We start from the raw sequence: 17,378 nt of genomic DNA on the forward strand, positions 1-17,378 counted from the left end.
CAAAAATCAATCTGTTGGTGCTATGTTTCCACATCTGGGAACAGTCCAAACCTTGGCAGAAGTGTGCATACACTGATTACAAGATCAGGGTGTGAGTGTGAAGGGGTAACAGATACTTTGCCTTTCACAGCAGAAAGAAAACACCGTCTGTGACTTCACTCACTATGGCTGACACCAAGACATTACCAACAGTGGGTTGCCATGGTATATGCAGCCAGCATATGTGTCACTCACTCTGCTCGGTGCCCGTTTGCTGTTGATTTGTGATGCTGCCAAGTGGAGCATGTGAAGAGAATAAAAGATCATGCGTAGAATTGAGCCTTGAGAGACCCCAAAGGTGATATCTTCTGAAAAAGATGAAGGACTCTCTATTGTAATAAAGCAAGAGAGCGCCTGCTCTCAGACAGTCACAAAGCAAATTCAGCATACAGTGGGCAGAGTATTTTATCTATGCACTGGCAGGGATGCTCTCAAGAAGACAGAAGTCAAACACAAACCCAGATGTTTTGTTTTTGAGTTGTAGAAATATGGATTCAAGTACTGCCAAGCAGTATCAACTTCTAAAAGTAGGGCTTCACTCTCAATGTCAAAAAACTACATTGTTATATTATATATACATTAATGATTACATGGCTGGTTAGTAAAAATACTCTGTAGGAACTATGTAATAAAATTAGATTTATTATTGGTTTGTTATTACCTGAAATAAGGGTCTTGGGAGCAATTGGATCTGCTCGTATTCTGCAAAATTATGTGACTTTTTGTGCCCAGGCCACATGGACACCTAAGACCCAGAAGACATTTTTGTACTTTTAAACAGTGCAAACAGAGCTTCCATCTGTTTCACAAATACATTTTTGCATTAAAAACGAAACGTTTCTCAAACACATTTTTTTCCCAAAGCTTTTTCAGGAAGACCATTAAATCTACCTGGTTTTATAGCTAGTAGTAATGTACTGTGAATGTCTCTGTTTACATCCCTGTCTCCTTGAAATGATGCTTATTTACAGCTAATGTACCACTGCAAAAATATTCCCTTTTCTGTTGACATACTGATGATATGTTGTTAATTTATGTATTTGACAAGTCATAAATACATCATAGTTAATACATGACTAAAATGTATGCAGATAATGTATTTGTTTTCCACCAAAGTATCTGATCTTGCAGTATAATGTCCACTTGTGTTGGCTACAGCATTATTAAACTTTGTTAGTCATGCTTAGGCTGTCACAGCACTTGGTTAAGGGAAAGGGAATGATCTTGGCCTGGTTTAATGCTGCAGCAAGAATCAGAACTTAGGGCAAGAATGATCATATTACTCCTTTGTTAGCTTCCCTTCATGGTTCCCTGTTAATCTTTGGTCTGATTTTAAGCTTCTCCTGTTGACCTCTAAGATTTTAAATCAACATGCACCTGTATTTTTTTAATGATTGATTTGGCACTTATATTCTGCCTTGTTCTCCACAGTCACATAATGCCATGCTCCTGTGTATTCCTATGGTCAGCTGGCTGCTGGGCCTTTTCATATGGTGCCTCTTTGGTTTGGAATAACTTTCCTGTTGACATCAGGCAGTCTGATTCAATAGATGTTTAAGACTAAAAATGTATCTAAAGACTTCATCAGATAAGTTACTTATCTACTTTGGATAATGTCCATGCTTTGTATTTGAATGGGTTTTGCTTTTACTGTTTTTTATACAGTGGGTACGGAAAGTATTCAGACCCCTTTAAATTTTTCACTCTTTGTGTCATTGCAGCCATTTGCCAAAATCAAAAAAGTTCCTTTTATTTCTCATTAATGTACACTCAGCACCCCATCTTGACAGAAAAAAACAGAAATGTAGAAATTTTTGCAAATTTATTAAAAAAGAAAAACTGAAATATCACATGGTCATAAGTATTCAGACCCTGTGCTCAGTATTGAGTAGAAGCACCCTTTTGAGCTAGTACAGCCATGAGTCTTCTTGGGAATGATGCAACAAGTTTTTCACACCTGGATTTGGGGATCCTCTGCCATTCTTCCTTGCAGATCCTCTCCAGTTCTGTCAGGTTGGATGGTGAACGTTGGTGGACATCCATTTTCAGGTCTCTGCAGAGAAGCTCAATTGGGTTTAGGTCAGGGCTCTGGCTGGGCCAGTCAAGAACGGTCACAGAGTTGTTCCGAAGCCACTCCTTTGTTATTTTAGCTGTGTGCTTAGGGTCATTGTCCTGTTGAAAGGTGAACCTTCGGCCCAGTCTGAGGTCCTGAGCACTCTGGAAGAGGTTTTCTTCCAGGATATCTCTGTACTTGGCCGCCTTCATCTTTCCTTCAATTGCAACCAGTCGTCCTGTCCCTGCAGCTGAAAAACACCCCCACAACATGATGCTCCCACCACCATGTTTCACTGTAGGGATTGTATTGGACAGGGGATGAGCAGTGCCTGGTTTTCTCCACACATACCGCTTAGAATTAACGCCAAAAAGTTCAATCTTGGTCTCATCAGACCAGAGAATCTTATTTCTCATAGTCTGGGAGTCCTTCATGTGTTTTTTGGCAAACTCTATGCGGGCTTTCATGTGTCTTGCACTGAGGAGAGGCATCCGTTGGGCCACTCTGCCATAAAGCCCCGACTGGTGGAGGGCTGCAGTGATAGTTGACTCTGTGGAACTTTCTCCCATCTCCCTACTGCATCTCTGGAGCTCAGCCACAGTGATCTTTGGGTTCTTCTTTACCTCTCACCAAGGCTCTTCTCCCACGATTGCTCAGTTTGGCTGGACGGCCAGGTCTAGGAAGAGTTCTGGTCGTCCCAAACTTTTTCCATTTGAGGATTATGGAGGTCACTGTTCTCTTAGGAACCTTGAGTGCTGCAGAAATTCTTTTGTAACCTTGGCCAGATCTGTGCCTTGCCACAATTCTGTCTCTGAGCTCCTTGGGCGGTTCCTTCGACCTCATGATTCTCATTTGCTCTGACATGCACTGTGAGCTGTAAGGTCTTATATAGACAGGTGTGTGCCTTTCCTAATCAAGTCCAATCAGTTTCATTAAACACAGCTGGACTCCAATGAAGGAGCAGAACCATCTCAAGGAGGATCAGAAGAAATGGACAGCATGTGAGTTAAATATGAGTGTCACTGCAAAGGGTCTGAATACTTATGACCATGTGATATTTCAGTTTTTCTTTTTTAATAAATTTGCAAAAATTTCTACATTTCTGTTTTTTTCTGTCAAGATGAGGTGCTGAGTGTACATTAATGAGAAATAAAAGGAACTTTTTTGATTTTGGCAAATGGCTGCAATGACACAAAGAGTGAAAAATTTAAAGGGGTCTGAATACTTTCCGTACCCACTGTATACAGTAAATAACCTTATTTAATTTGTCTTACCCATACATGGTATTATTGATCTTTTTTATTTTATTTTATCTTATATTTTGTTTTACCCTTGGAAGTGTTATATAAATAAAAGTGTTTCATAGATTGATTAATACAGAAAAGATACCTAGTAAACTCAGATGCTATACATTTATTTATATTTAACTAAAGTCACAATCTTTCCCCAGTCTTTGGCAGTATGTATGCAACTTCAGTCTCTGGAGCCACAGTCCAGTAGTTTCTCAGTAGTTCCCCCAGCCACCTCCTGGCAACTCTGCTGCTCATAATAAATGTAGCGCTTTGTTCATTCAAAGGAACCATTGCCTCTGAGCATAAGACAGCCTACGGTTACAGTGACACCATCACATAATGGGGGAAAACAGTTTAGTAATTCTGTTCATGAACATAAATTCAGAGACAAGCTTGGTGTTTGTAATATACCACCGATGAGGATAAAAGTTTCCTCTCTACAGACAACTCAGACTTTTCTAGAATTCACTAATCTCACTGTGTCATACAGGCTGTCGAGCCAGCACAGAGAAACCACCCAGTGCTCAAGGCAGTCAATTAGAGCTGCATGATAAAATCTGTCAAATGCTGCATGAGGTCCCAAAACAAAACACTACCCATCTTGCTGTTATGAAGGGGTCATCCAAGGCCTTTGGTGAAATTTCTCCAAAATAGTGCTATTTAAAAAGGATCAAACTTTAACTTGACTTGACCTGAACTACTGCATCCTCAAATGGTTTTTGGTTGTTCCAGTACAGTGACAAATGCTGTTTTTCCTCTCCCATTAAGAGTGTCAATACAGTTAATATTTTTTTTTTTCTAGAGTTATGTGGCTCTTCTAGTTGAGTGGAGACTTATCACTGAAAGGTCTAATAGCTAAAAACAACAATATAGACTCATCTCATTTCATCTCATCTCAATTTACAAGTCCCTAATTGTCCAACTAAATAAAGCCACTTAAGTAAATGGTATTGTCATATTAAATAGTTCACTGTTCACTGTCAAGGTAATAGCAAAAGCCTTTAAGAGTTGATAGACAAGGCTTTATCAAACCCTGGCCGCTGCATGCATGAAAGTGAAGTTTTATGGCCACTGCCATATTTTCCTATATATAAAAAAATAAATTGATGGATCAACAGTGACAAAAATGTTCTGTAAGGAAACATGCAGGGACAACATCAGGAGGACAGGCAGAACGCCTCATGCAGAAAGTGGCTTCCTCTGAGTGACGCAGGGATATTTGTTTAAATATCTATGGTCTGTCAGACTGGTCACAGTGTGAAAACAGAAGAAGAAAAGGGAAGCATGAATGTACTGTGGTCGGCTGGGTACCATGTTATTTACTCTATTTCTTGCTTAATATTTTGCAAGTCTTTTCATTAAAGAAATGTACTTGTTATTGTACAATATTATTTCTATACTATGGAAATATCTTTTGAAAATAAAAAAGAGTTATGACATAGTCACCAAATGGACAGGTAGGGGAACGATGCTGTTAGATACAGCAAACACTAATAACAACTGTTCAGGGTGTACCCTTGCCTTTTACCCATAGAGAGCTAGGATAGACTCCATCAGATCCCTGTGACCCTAATTAGGAATAGGCAGGTATAGATAATGGATGGATGGATGTTTGTAGTCCTAGCTAGAATGACATTAGCTAGAATAAACACATCCACATACCTCTGTCTAACTAAACTCTTACAGGAAGGGAAAGAAAACGATACTCACCATATCTGTATCCGAAACTGGCCCAAAACTTGTCACATAGATGTTTGTCCTCACTTCTGTCACACTCTCTGAGGAGAGAAACAATAAGGAACAGAGCACATTACAGTGCAGTCTGTATGCAGAAAGCTTGGCTGCAGCTCTGTCTTTAAGCTGATTGTTTGTGTACATGATAGCGCCTGCCTGATGGCATTTAGGTAAACCACTTCAAACAAAAATTCAAATGTACTCACAGATTAGAGGAACACTTTAAACTGAGGAAGACTGAGCTGGAGCTCAGTGAAGATTTTGTGTCCTTCTGGACAGTTTAATATCTGGATTTTTACAGTCTTTGTACATCATTTTGTCAAAACTGTCATTCCCGTGGTAACACAGATTGCAGGTTTAGCATCTGAACCAGCAGCATTACACATTTCCTAAAATGTAGACTAGACAGCACTAGTTATTGCGCTCCTAAATATTTGGCCCAGGAGGGTTTTTTTTCAACCTCAGTTGCAGAGAACAGAAGTTACAGTGAACAACTTCATAAATGCTTCTGAAAGTCTTTTGTTCAGTAAAACTACCTTTGTTTGGCTCAAGCTCGTTTTGTCCACTACAGCATAAAATCTGCTTTGGGCCAGACCCAAGTCTGTATCTTTGGAGAGAAGACATCCCTTTTGACCCAAAATAATTTTTGTTAGCCTGCCCAAAAAACATTTAACAGCCCCTAAGGGACTACTGGCTCGGGAATAAAATGCAGCAGCTCAGCATTCAGAATGGGAGTCTGTGTGTGTTTCTAATTTTTTTCAAATAATGGGCACACTTTATTGCCATTACACAGTTCAATAAACACATTATATTCACATTAGACATGATGTATTCTTTTATAGTATGGATCGGCATGATTGTTAGAAGGCTTTTTTGTTTATAGATTGCTTTTAATTATAATTACATGTATGATTGCACATTATGTTACATTACTAGCTCCATAATTGCCTTTTGTTCTGTCATAATGATTAATAGATGACTCCTGACACTGTAACAACAATCAGTTTGGCCAACATATATTAAGTTAGTCAAAACTTTTAACTGTAGTATTGAAATGCTTTCCACCTACTTCACAAATGATTTTAATATATTATTAAGAAGGGTGCGATATGAAAACCATGACAGATCAAATTTTGCCCTCTTCAGTGTGGGCTGAATCAGCTCCTCTGGGAGAAATGTTTAAAGCTTTTGGGCGATTGGCAAGACAAATAGCTGCTCCCACTAGCACAGCTACGAGAGTGATGAGGCTTTGTTCCAAAAGTGAATAGATCCTGGGGTATAACTGTGTCCCAGATCTAAGTGACCACCCACAGGTGAAGTCTCCAGTCGTCTGGCAAAGGGCCCCCCCTGAGAGAGGAGATCCACATCCACATTAATCATTCCTGCGACACAAATAGCTCTCACAAATATGTGATTATCTCAACACCAAGTCAGCAGTTTGCATGGCAGGCATAGGCGGGGGAACAGAATGAGTTGGCCCATTTCTGTTTACAACAATGCACCAGAGCATAGGGCAGAGCTAATAGATGCAGCTGTAAACGAAATTAAATGGTTTTCTCCAGTTTCTATCAAGTCTATTTATCTGAGATGGTCCCACATGACTGTTTCTCTCTAGGATTGTGGGTGGTGGGGCATGGGGTGGCCTACACAAGGAAGATTGTTCTTGTGCAGGAAAAGGCATTTGACTTTGACTTTGAGTATGCTCACTATAAAGTGTGCTGTAATAGTCTGGCATCTTAAAAACACAAGGCTGCACTTCCATAAAACATAAGAAAATGTCATATAGGTGTACCATTTGCCATATATGTTCAAGTTGCTGCCTAATGTAAATATGCAGTCTACAATATAATATAATCTAAGAAATATACAATAATAATGTATAATAATATTCAAAATGTACGTACTGTTGTTCAGTTGATGTTAACTACCTAAGTACATGTCTGACCATATATCCAGCTTTTAAAGCCATGGCACTCTGCTGATCTATGATCATGTGTAATACTTGTTACTGTGCTAAAGCTCTTTGGACAGTGAGGATTTCCTAAACATTGGAAACAAGGTTCATGCATGTCATAAGTGGAAACAACAATCTCCTGTCTGTTTAGCCTGTACAGCCAGTTGGGCCATTTAGGGGAAAAAACTGCTTGTTTTCACTGCACAATGTACTCAGGACTGTGCACTCAGTCAGTGCTCAACATGGGGAACTTGTCATGGCTGAGTCCTGCATCAGTCAGGGTTCAAAATCTCCTAGCCCTTGGAGATGTGGATGTCTGTACAGAGGCAGAATGTGACATTAACATCTTGTGCCTGGTTGGTGGTCCTCCTGGTTGCTGCCACAGAGTCCATGTCATCCAGCCTGGTGGGTCTGCATCCTCGTGGCCACACTCGTGGCTTTAGCAGCAAGCAGTAGAGCAGAAAGCACCATTCCAGCTGGCTGGCTAAGAAATGGCAAATCCCGCTTGAACATGTGGGCTTGTTGTCATGTGGTTTGTTGTCTTTGGGGGATGAAAAGCTGGATCAAATGGCATCATTTAGAGGGATGTTCATTGACATATGTGCTTATTTGCTATTTGGGCATGATAGGACAAGGATCTCCACCCTGAAGGGAAGGCAGATTTTCATAACATTGCTGCACATGACTCCAGTGTGGTCTTGGTTTCAGTGTTGTTTCTGTGAGCTACTAGGCTTGTAAGGCCTCAATATGCAAGTGAGCAGGGGTGGACTGAAACATTAATTCAGACCAGGAATTTGACTCCATCCCGGATCACTCTGCACATGTAAACCAATAGTCTGCTAATTTTGTAGGTTAACAATATTTTCTGGTGTAACAGGTACTGAACTACTATACCTACTTTCCTCATAGCCTGTGACATTACCTAGTCCTGGCAAGTGCATAATGTAGGTTCACTATTTTTTACTGATTGAAATTGAAATGCATTCATTGTCATTGCTGTGATATAATTCCTCCACGAAGTTATAAGATATGCAAACTGTGTGCAGCCCAGCATCACACTGTTATTATCCACTTATTGCCATGCTGGGTATGTTGTGTGTGTGTGTGTGTGTGTGTGTGTGTGTGTGTGTGTGTGTGTGTGTGTGTTTCGTTATTTTTGATTTGTGATATTGATTTGTGCTGCCTTATGGATTTTCATTTCCAGTTGTGTAAGGAATACCTCTGACAGTATGACGGTATACTCATTTTTTTGTCTTTTTCTAGTTCTCTGGTTGTATACATAGTTCAGTTCTGATTTTAATAAAACTACTTTTCTTTTTAATTCTGAAGTGAGCTAAGTTAGTAATTCTTATTTATTCTATTCAATAAATCAGCTAAAAAAAATATCTATTGGTCATTTCAGGGATTATCTGTTCATACTGTTTCACGTAGCTGTTTAATAGCATCTTGGATATAGGTTGCATAGTATGTGTGTAGAAAAACCTAGTTTTATGTATCCTGGTTATCTGTAACCTCATTTTAAAGAGCTAAAACAGTCAAACAGTGAGAGAGCAGTCTGAAATAGTTTTCTCTCCAGGGGTTTCTGATTTATCCAACATACAGTCAACTGTTACTCACCTCCAAGCCCAGGACGTAGCCTGTTGTCATAACCATCCAACAGCCTGTCTAGGATTCGGGTAAAAATGGTGATATTGTCTTTACTATCATCAGGTAATGGTTCTCTGTGTCCAACTACTGCCCTGCAGGAAGAAATGGAGAAAGGTGAAGTCAGAAGATAGAAAACACATAAAATGTAACATATTGTTCAGTACAGGCCTTTAATGAACAGTGGCGTGAAAACCTGCTGTTTGTATCAGCAGTCACCAGGCCTGGTAACATGTATATTTCAGTATTTAAATGATGTGAAAATGATTAGTTTTACATTTTGACCAAATCACCTTTTATTTTAAATATATTTTTAGCAGAGTATATATCCAGTATAACTGGCTGAGACTGAAAACTGTTTCTGTTTTGGAGAATGATTTTAGCTGGGCAAATAAGAAACTGATACAGTATTGATATGTTTTGAATTCATCATATACCATTAGCCACTGGTCATTCATTCACATGGCCCACAAGCCCCCCGCAGAACAATATAGTGGTGAGATGGAAAGGCCACTATACTGTAGGTGGAGCACTGATGATTACAGTCTTTAATTAGACTAAAATCCCCTGAGGAACTGACCTGTAATGTCCAAGTAATGGGTGAAAGTCATTACTTTAAATGTGCAATTGTTATTCTTATCAATTTAGGGTGCTTGGGCATTCAAAATGACATTTCTCCATCCTCTGAACTGGAAATGCGTCATGATTTTGAGACTTGAGTTCAGTGTAGCTAATTGGCTTCTATATGAGTAATAAATATTAATTAAACATCAGGGAGTTGGCATGGTGTGCAGTGGTTAGAACTGCTGCCTCACAGCAAGATGGGTAGAAACCCCACTCCACCCACGGGATTTGTGTGGAGTTTTCTCTCCATGTCTGTATCGGTTTTCTCCATGTGCTTCAGCTTCCAAACACATGTGAGTGTGACCGGTTATGTGTCAGCCCTTTGACAGACTGGTCTGGTCTGTCCAGGATGTACCCAGTCTCGTGCCCAAGTCGGTTGGGTCGAGCATCATCTCTCTAAAGCAGAAGTGGCCAATGCACGTTCCTTGATGTGTGTCATTCAGAAGCTGGAAGACACCATCTCAGGTTAGGGGGGAGTGGAGTGAGAAAAGAGACAAAGTGAATTGGTATCTTCCAGCTCCTGACTGGCTGAACACACCTGATCCAGGTAATCAGCAGTGGTTAGAGCAGAGACAGTTGGAAAACAAGAAGGACAGTGACCATCGAGGGACTTGGGTTGGCCAACTCTGCTCTAGTGTAGAAACAGTATAGATATGGATGGATGTAAAGATTAAAAATCAGAGCTCCATGGTTACAGTATAATAAACGAGGATGTGAAGACATTTGTTGACAGTGCGGAAATATATTTCCCAATCAACTGGGACCATTAGATTACGAAGAATGTACTAATGATGTTTGATATTTGAAGCTGTTTCTAAAATGCACTTTGCTGTGTCTGAGCCATTTAAATGCATGGGGCACCATGTGATATATGTGGTGTTTATCCCTGTGGTTAGTAATGGGTACCTAAGTGTATAATTAAGCCCTAAGTGAGCCAGAAATATGAAAAATATGACAGTGTAGCAAATATTTGAAATAAATATGTTGGTTGCTTTTCGATCATGCATGTTATCACACGTGACAGCCATGCCTGTTTGAGCCAGCTCAGACTCACCAAAAACCCTCAATACAAAGAGCTTTAGAAAATGGCTAGGACTCGTTTAACAGCAATAGGCCATATCTCACTTAACATGAATCATATATTAAACAAAAAGCCTCTGTGGTTTCTCTGACAGCACTGGTGAAAATTCAAAAATTAATGAGAAAACTTTAGTCCCTGAGAAAGCCTTCTAACAAAGTCTGCTCCACACTAAAATATCCACTTCAGAAAAACAAAGTAGTTGTGTAGTGTGTCACAGCTGCGTGTTTTACTGAAGCACTCACACACACACAAACATACTCACACTATCCTCTTCCTATCAGCCAGCTGTTTAAATTCACTGATGAGGACAAAGAAATGGGACATTCCCTCTGAAGTTGAGATCATTTTGGTTTAAACACATTGTTTTTATAATCATGCCAGCTGCTTGTTTTGCTTCGTGTCCCCTTCATTATTCAGCATCTCAGTATAAGTGCATAAATACCTAATAAGAAAAGAAAAGAGGACAGAATAGTCTATATTATATTCCTGGACTATTAACACATAATGAAAAAAAACATTTAAGGAGAATAGACTCTGTGCCACCAATTAACACTGTAAAATGTTTGTGTTAAGGAGAGCACATTGTACGGTAAAGACACTAACAAAAGGATCTCCTTTTTTTTTTTTCACAAGGCCTAAGACTATTATGTGTCTACTCTCAATCAGTGGGGATAAAAGCTGCCATGCTACCTGACTAAAATATTCTTTGTAGTCACTGTGAAGTTGGAGCTTGGTCATAAAAAGTGAATTGTGAATACTGGATCAGATCAGGGTGGTTAAAGACATGCCTGGAAAAGCTTGCAACAAATTGTAAGTATTTCAAAAAATGTGGAGGATTATAAGAAGGTGAAGTTTACTGTAGGTTTTGTTGCAGCTTCAGGTGGGACATCTTTATAATTGTTATGCAGTATTTTACAGCAGACAGAAGAGAAAGGTGTAACTATTTTAGTTTCAGGGTCCTGGTTTTGTGCATGATTCACATGTTAAATTATATGTTGATATGTTAAATATGTTAAACTGTGCCTCATTTTAACGTTAATCAATAATGTTATTTATTATGGCTGTTCTTATGCCAACATGACAAGTCAAAATGTTTGCTGTAGGACTATAAGGTCTATGGATGGATTTCCTGTTTACAAGCAATTGGTGGTGTACATGTTTTCACAATTTGACTATTTTGACGTAAAGGAGCTACTGGAAACCTGTGCTATTATATTTGAGATGACTTTAATGTGACTCATTGCATTGCATACTTTTTTTTTTTACTACAAATCACCTCACACACACATCTATCAGCTATAGCAGTTGATACTGTTGTCACAAAATTATGAGTTGATACAAATACCTGCCTTAATACCAATACTGAAATGACACCATGAAAAAAAAAACTATCTGGAAAAGGCATGGATTTATAGAGGACAGAACATGAAAATTAATAAACTCTAAATAAAGACAAAATATGGGACAGTGTCGGTGCTATCATGAATGTGAAAAGAGGCAGTAAAACAACAGGAGTGAAGTATGTTGCTTAAAATGTGAAATTAGATAGTAAATTTAAGAAACACTTTTATACACCTTAAGCTCCTTCCTCTTCGCAGCAGACATTTTGACTTGTCATAGTAAGAAAAACACAGGTGTTAACATCATTAACTGTGGCAGGGAACCAGCATGCACAATAGTAGGGTCGTGAAACTGAAGCAGCTAAATGGGATTCAACCATCATTAATTTTATTTCTTACACTAGTCATTGTCCTGTAGTGATATGTCAAAATGTCCTCTGAGAAAAGCCTTATAACAACAGTCACAACATGCTTTTCCCTGACTTACACTTATATACCCCATTAATTAAACAGCCTTGGGCCAACATGTACTGGTAGTTAAGTCTATACAGTTAAGTCTTAACCACTGATCTCTGAAGTAAATGTTTTTTTTTTAAGGCTGATTGTTCTTTTTATTAAAATACTGTAATTTGAACTGAATATTTATGTTTTCACCTGAGTAGACCAACATCAAAAATTGCAGGTATTATTACATAACAAATTACCATGTATGTGTGGTGGTAGGGATATCACATTAAACAACTTTCATACTGTGGGTGCAAGCAGACTTTCAGCTTTCCCAAAAGCAGAGACCTTCTGTGTTTCAGTTTTATACAGAAAATGTTTCATAATTGGTCTTGTTCTGTAGAAGCCCTTTCTTTTATTTATTATTGCTTCATCCCATTTCTCAAAGGCACCAGATTTACAGTGGTCTTCAGCAAAATGTAAGTGTAGATACTGTATTTTTTTTATCTCAAAGATGAAAGGCAAATAATAAATGGAAAAATATTATTCTTTAATATGCTAATTCGCAGCATTTATGTGCACACAAGTTTGGTTAATCAAAGACCATTATCGATGAGCCTTTGCAAAAGCTAATGTTCTCAGTCAATAATGTTATGTTATGTTATTGTGCGGGTTTCAACATAAGAAGGAGAAGTGGGTAAAGGCTTTGTGGCCTAGTGGAAAGAAATGTGTGTGGGCCGAGCTGGATGAGTTAGTGGAACAGACATGTAGAGAGTGAGTGGGCTGGCTCTGATCCAAGGTTAGAGCAATGAACCCATCTGACAGGTGAAAGATTACAGGCTTGGTCAGGGGAGAGATGTAGCGGTGGTCTCTCCGGCCACATAGGGTGCCTGCTGCCAGCCAGGAGGTGTGTGGATGAGTGTGAGCGGGGAAGCTGGAGGTAAGGGAGCAGTAATGACAACTGTTGGAGTGGCAGTATGGGATGAACATGCTTTGTGGGCTGACAAGCTAATGTCTATAAGACTTGAGTGAGAAGGAGTAATTAGACAAGTTATAGTTCTTGTGTGAAGATATGCCTCTCTGTGATTTGACTTATTTTATGAGGTCATTATGAAGTTATTTTATCCTGCAGCTCCTGCATGTTGACTTTTTGAAGCTGTTTAAGTAAATCCTCTCTGCATGTGCAGCAGGGCTAAAGAAAAGAGCTTTCAGGGGTCATCAAGAGGGTGCCAAGAGAAAAGTCAACCAATTATGACCTTGGTGAAAAACTGTTAAGATAAAAGTAGCTTTGGGGGAAAAAAAGACACCTGAAACACTATTATTTGGAAATTAAAAATTAGCATGAGTATTCTACTGAATGCAAATGTGGAGACTGTATCTTAAAGGGAAGCTCATTGATTTTTAACCTTAAAGTCTGTTTTACAGGTATTGCAGGGTACTGCTGCATATGTTGCTCTAGAGGGAGCTGTCTGAAATCTGATCAACTGGCATTTGTGTCACCGTTCGTGATGGTTGTGTCAGTTCGGGCTGAAGGCTACGTGTTTGGAAAAAAGAAATTACCATGCCTCTGCAGCTTGGTCCTCATCTCAGCTTTCTGTTTGAGTTGCATTGTAGAGGAATTAATAAAAAACAGCATCTGTGGCTCTACTGCATTGGTTTTGATGTATATATTTTTTAAGTTGAGTCTGATAGCATTATAAGAGTAGGCTACAAAGCCAAATCAGTGGAGTTTAGTCTTAGTAGCTTGGAAAGATGAATACTGTTGAATTCTGAGTTGTATAAAAGGAACAAGCACCACACCATCTTTCTGATTCAATCCCATCCCTGCAGACATTTAATCTAAAACATTTGCTGCTGCTGCTGTTTGAATTCAAAGCAAGTACTTTCAGGAAATGCCTTAACTGTTACCCCCTCTCTCTTCAAGTATGTGTCACCCCTGCAGGAGTGACGTGTTTGACTGATAAGAATCCTGATACCCATCCACCACTAAAGTGGCCAGACGCTCTCACTTAACTGTCTTGCAGCTGGGCGCCAGGGGCGACTGAAATCCAAAAAAGGGAGTTGGTGAGGTTGTTGGAGCTTTGTAGAAAAGATATATTGGAAGCTGATGACATTTCTTGACTGCTGTTATGGGGGCGCTGGTTTATTTATTATACATGTGGCAACAAATTGAATTCTGCCCTCCTGTCATCCACTCCTACACAATGGATGGTAGAAGCATAGGCGAGAGGATGTCTAATTAGCAAATTCTTGATTAATAAATATTGAAATCCAAACATGAATTCATGCATGAGTTAACCTTTACAACATAACTAATCTTCCCTAACCAGATTCTCATACTCACATTCTCTACTAACAATATAATGATAATGTTATTCTGCAGCACATTATGCAGCGTATTGTCTCTTACCAGTGGATGCCTTGTATCATTTAAAGCCTTTTCAATATGACTGATTCATCTTTGTTTGCTTCTTTCTTCTGTCTCCTATTTGCCGGTTTTGAGCAGACAGTATGCACAGGAGAAAAGCTGAAGTGAAGATGTAATCACTGCTAACATACAATACAGTAGTTTTGGCTCACTCCAGGGACAGTTGTCTTATTTAGGGCAAAATTTCTCATGTTACTTCTTTCATCCACATTGGTTTAAGTATATCAGAGGAGCTGCCCTGAATACTTTTTTTTAGAATTTGTTCAAAGTGAAACTTATGTAATGGGAAAGCATAAATGTGAAAGCACTTCAGATTTGAAACTTTATATAAACAGAACAGTTAGCATGTAGCATGTAGCAACACTAGTCAGCTCTATCTGGTGGTGCTAATTAGCAGATGTTAGCATGCTGACATGCTAAAACTAACCTAAGACGGAGAATAAGGTAAACAGACCTTCTTAACATCACCATGCCATTATTGTGAGCAAGTTACCATATTGCCAATAACCTTTATATATAGTACCGCTGTAAGTAAGCACAGACTCATGGAGCCATTAACATGACTGTAGACTCTTAATCTATTTCCTTTTACACAATATTTATTGTAGAGCCGCAGCTGTACAACGTCCATTCAATCATCCATGCATCTTTCTGCAGTAACTTCCTCCAGCTCTTCCTGCGGTATCCCCAGGTGCTCCCTGCCAGCTGGACTGGCCTCCCTCCAGCATATTCTGGGTCGGCCCCAGGGGTTTTTTCCCAGTTGGCCATGCCTGGCACACTTTCTAAGGCAAGCACCTGGGGGACATTTTTACTACACTGTTATGTGTATTTGTAGTATATTCCGAGTTATCTTTTGTGTCCACTGGGAACATTACTTCACAGCGCTCACTATTTTTACCCATAGTATCGATTGACAGGAACAAACTGTTAGAAATTTCAGACAATGACAAGAGGTTTGCATTGGCTTTTGAGCTCAGAGCAGATGACTGTTTCAACTGGGGAAAAGGTTTTCAATAGTTGTTGAAGGATAATGAAGTCTGTGGCTAGAACATCCTCCCCAGCATCTGTTTAACACATCCAGTTAAAGCAAGGGGTTGGAGTTGAGGCCTTCTTGGCCCATTGATCACCATTAGAAGCCAAATGTTGGAGACTGAGTTTAACAGGCACTATCTGTTCAGACACTGGAACACGAGGAGGAAAATAAAATCAATTGGAAAATGTTAATTTTCAGCTGCTACTACTAAGAAATCATCCAACACTTCTATTCCATACTGTACTTGATGCTGTCTTTGTGAAGGCTAGCTCAATAATTGTTTGCAGTCTCAGCACTGCACAGAAGTTTTTGTTTGGTAAAGGTAGAGCAATGTGTGTTGTACAGTGTCTACATGACATTTCTGTCATCCACTGAGAAAACACACAAGACAAATCTATTCATATGTAAGGTTGTTTTTAAATGTTCAACACAATTTGCATATCCCTGTCTTTATTTCAACAACACTGGACCATCCATTCTATCAATTAGCACCTTGTTTCATTTAGTACACAAACCTACATCCCTGCTGCTCCTCCCACACAGTCTCCATTCCCCTGCCCAGTCCTGCAAAAGCCTCTGCCTTACTGGATCTTGGATTTTTATCAGTTTTCAGCCCCCTTGTTGTCCTCTGTATAGCTTTAATTCACTGCCATGACGACCAAGGTCAGAGAGAGGGCAGAGAGATGTCTTTCCTGTGTCTGTTTGGGCTGCTAACAGAAAATCCATCTGTCACATAAAAGGTTTAAGATTCATGCAAAAAGAAAAATTGGAGAAATATTATTTCAAAAATAATGAGAGCTACAGTATGTTGGCTAAGTTCAGTGCTCCCATCATAACATATTTCCGTGTAATTAGATTTCAGAATGCAGACCAGCTTCACTGTGGAGAAAGGGTTACTGCAATGATTTCTTCAAATTATTTCATATTTCATTTACAGTAACAAATATATTTAAAATAATCGTGCAGCAGTGATAGAAGACATTTATTGTGCAAGAGTAAGCAAATGCTTTATATGCAAATACAACACCACAAATGCTGGATAGGATAACACCTCCCATACTGGAGCAGGAAATTATCACATACATAAGATTTAAAATGTGTGTTATCAGTGTTTGTGACACCATACTACTTTCTGGGGTGTTTGTCAAGGAAAGCCATATATAAGCCCATGGCCCTTTGTGTCACATAAAGCACTGATATATACAGATATTGCAAAATCACAATCAGCACCAGCAGCAGTGACAAGATCATTTTTAACTGTAAGCATGCTCTGTGCTGTGGAGAACTATAAAGCCTGACTCTTTAAAACACTCTTTCAAAGATGTATTTTTTCAGGGATGATCACTGGACTCGTAAACAAACTCATCTGGTAAATAAGTTCTTATAAACCCATGCCCTTTTGTAAAATCAAAATCTATTTTTCCAGGAATACAGAGTTATTACAGCTGGTGGAGAAATAGAATTTGCTGAGTTTCCTGTAGCAGGTGTACACATAAATCCTGGCGGTGCAGACTCTATTGCTTCATATACTGTAATTCCAAACCACTGAGTTCTGGTAGGTTTCTTTTTATATGGTCTAAAGTGCCTTAATTTAGTGATCTTCAAGCCACAGGTAAAGGGCACATACAACAGTGCCTTGCAGGCTGTACAGCCAACATATGTATCCCCATCTGGCTGGGTGGCGTAGGTCACACAGTTTAGTCCTCTGTGGC

At 39.3% G+C, this 17,378-nt stretch overlaps 1 protein-coding gene across 1 annotated transcript in view; it reads right to left on the reverse strand.

The window, feature by feature from the left end:
* gabra3 (gamma-aminobutyric acid type A receptor subunit alpha3) overlaps nt 1-8,775 on the reverse strand; it is a 36,725-nt gene extending 27,950 nt beyond the window's left edge. Inside the window, exons 1-2 of the mRNA XM_033325542.1 lie at nt 8,690-8,775; nt 5,095-5,162 (exon numbers count right to left, since the gene is read on the reverse strand). Of these exons, the coding sequence (XP_033181433.1) occupies nt 5,095-5,097 (3 nt within the window). The 5' untranslated portion in view covers nt 5,098-5,162; nt 8,690-8,775. The remainder of the gene's footprint in view (nt 1-5,094; nt 5,163-8,689) is intronic.
* Nucleotides 8,776-17,378: the final 8,603 nt, after the last annotated feature.

This window comes from Mastacembelus armatus, chromosome 14, assembly GCF_900324485.2.
Source record: "Mastacembelus armatus chromosome 14, fMasArm1.2, whole genome shotgun sequence".
Classification (NCBI taxonomy): domain Eukaryota; kingdom Metazoa; phylum Chordata; class Actinopteri; order Synbranchiformes; family Mastacembelidae; genus Mastacembelus; species Mastacembelus armatus.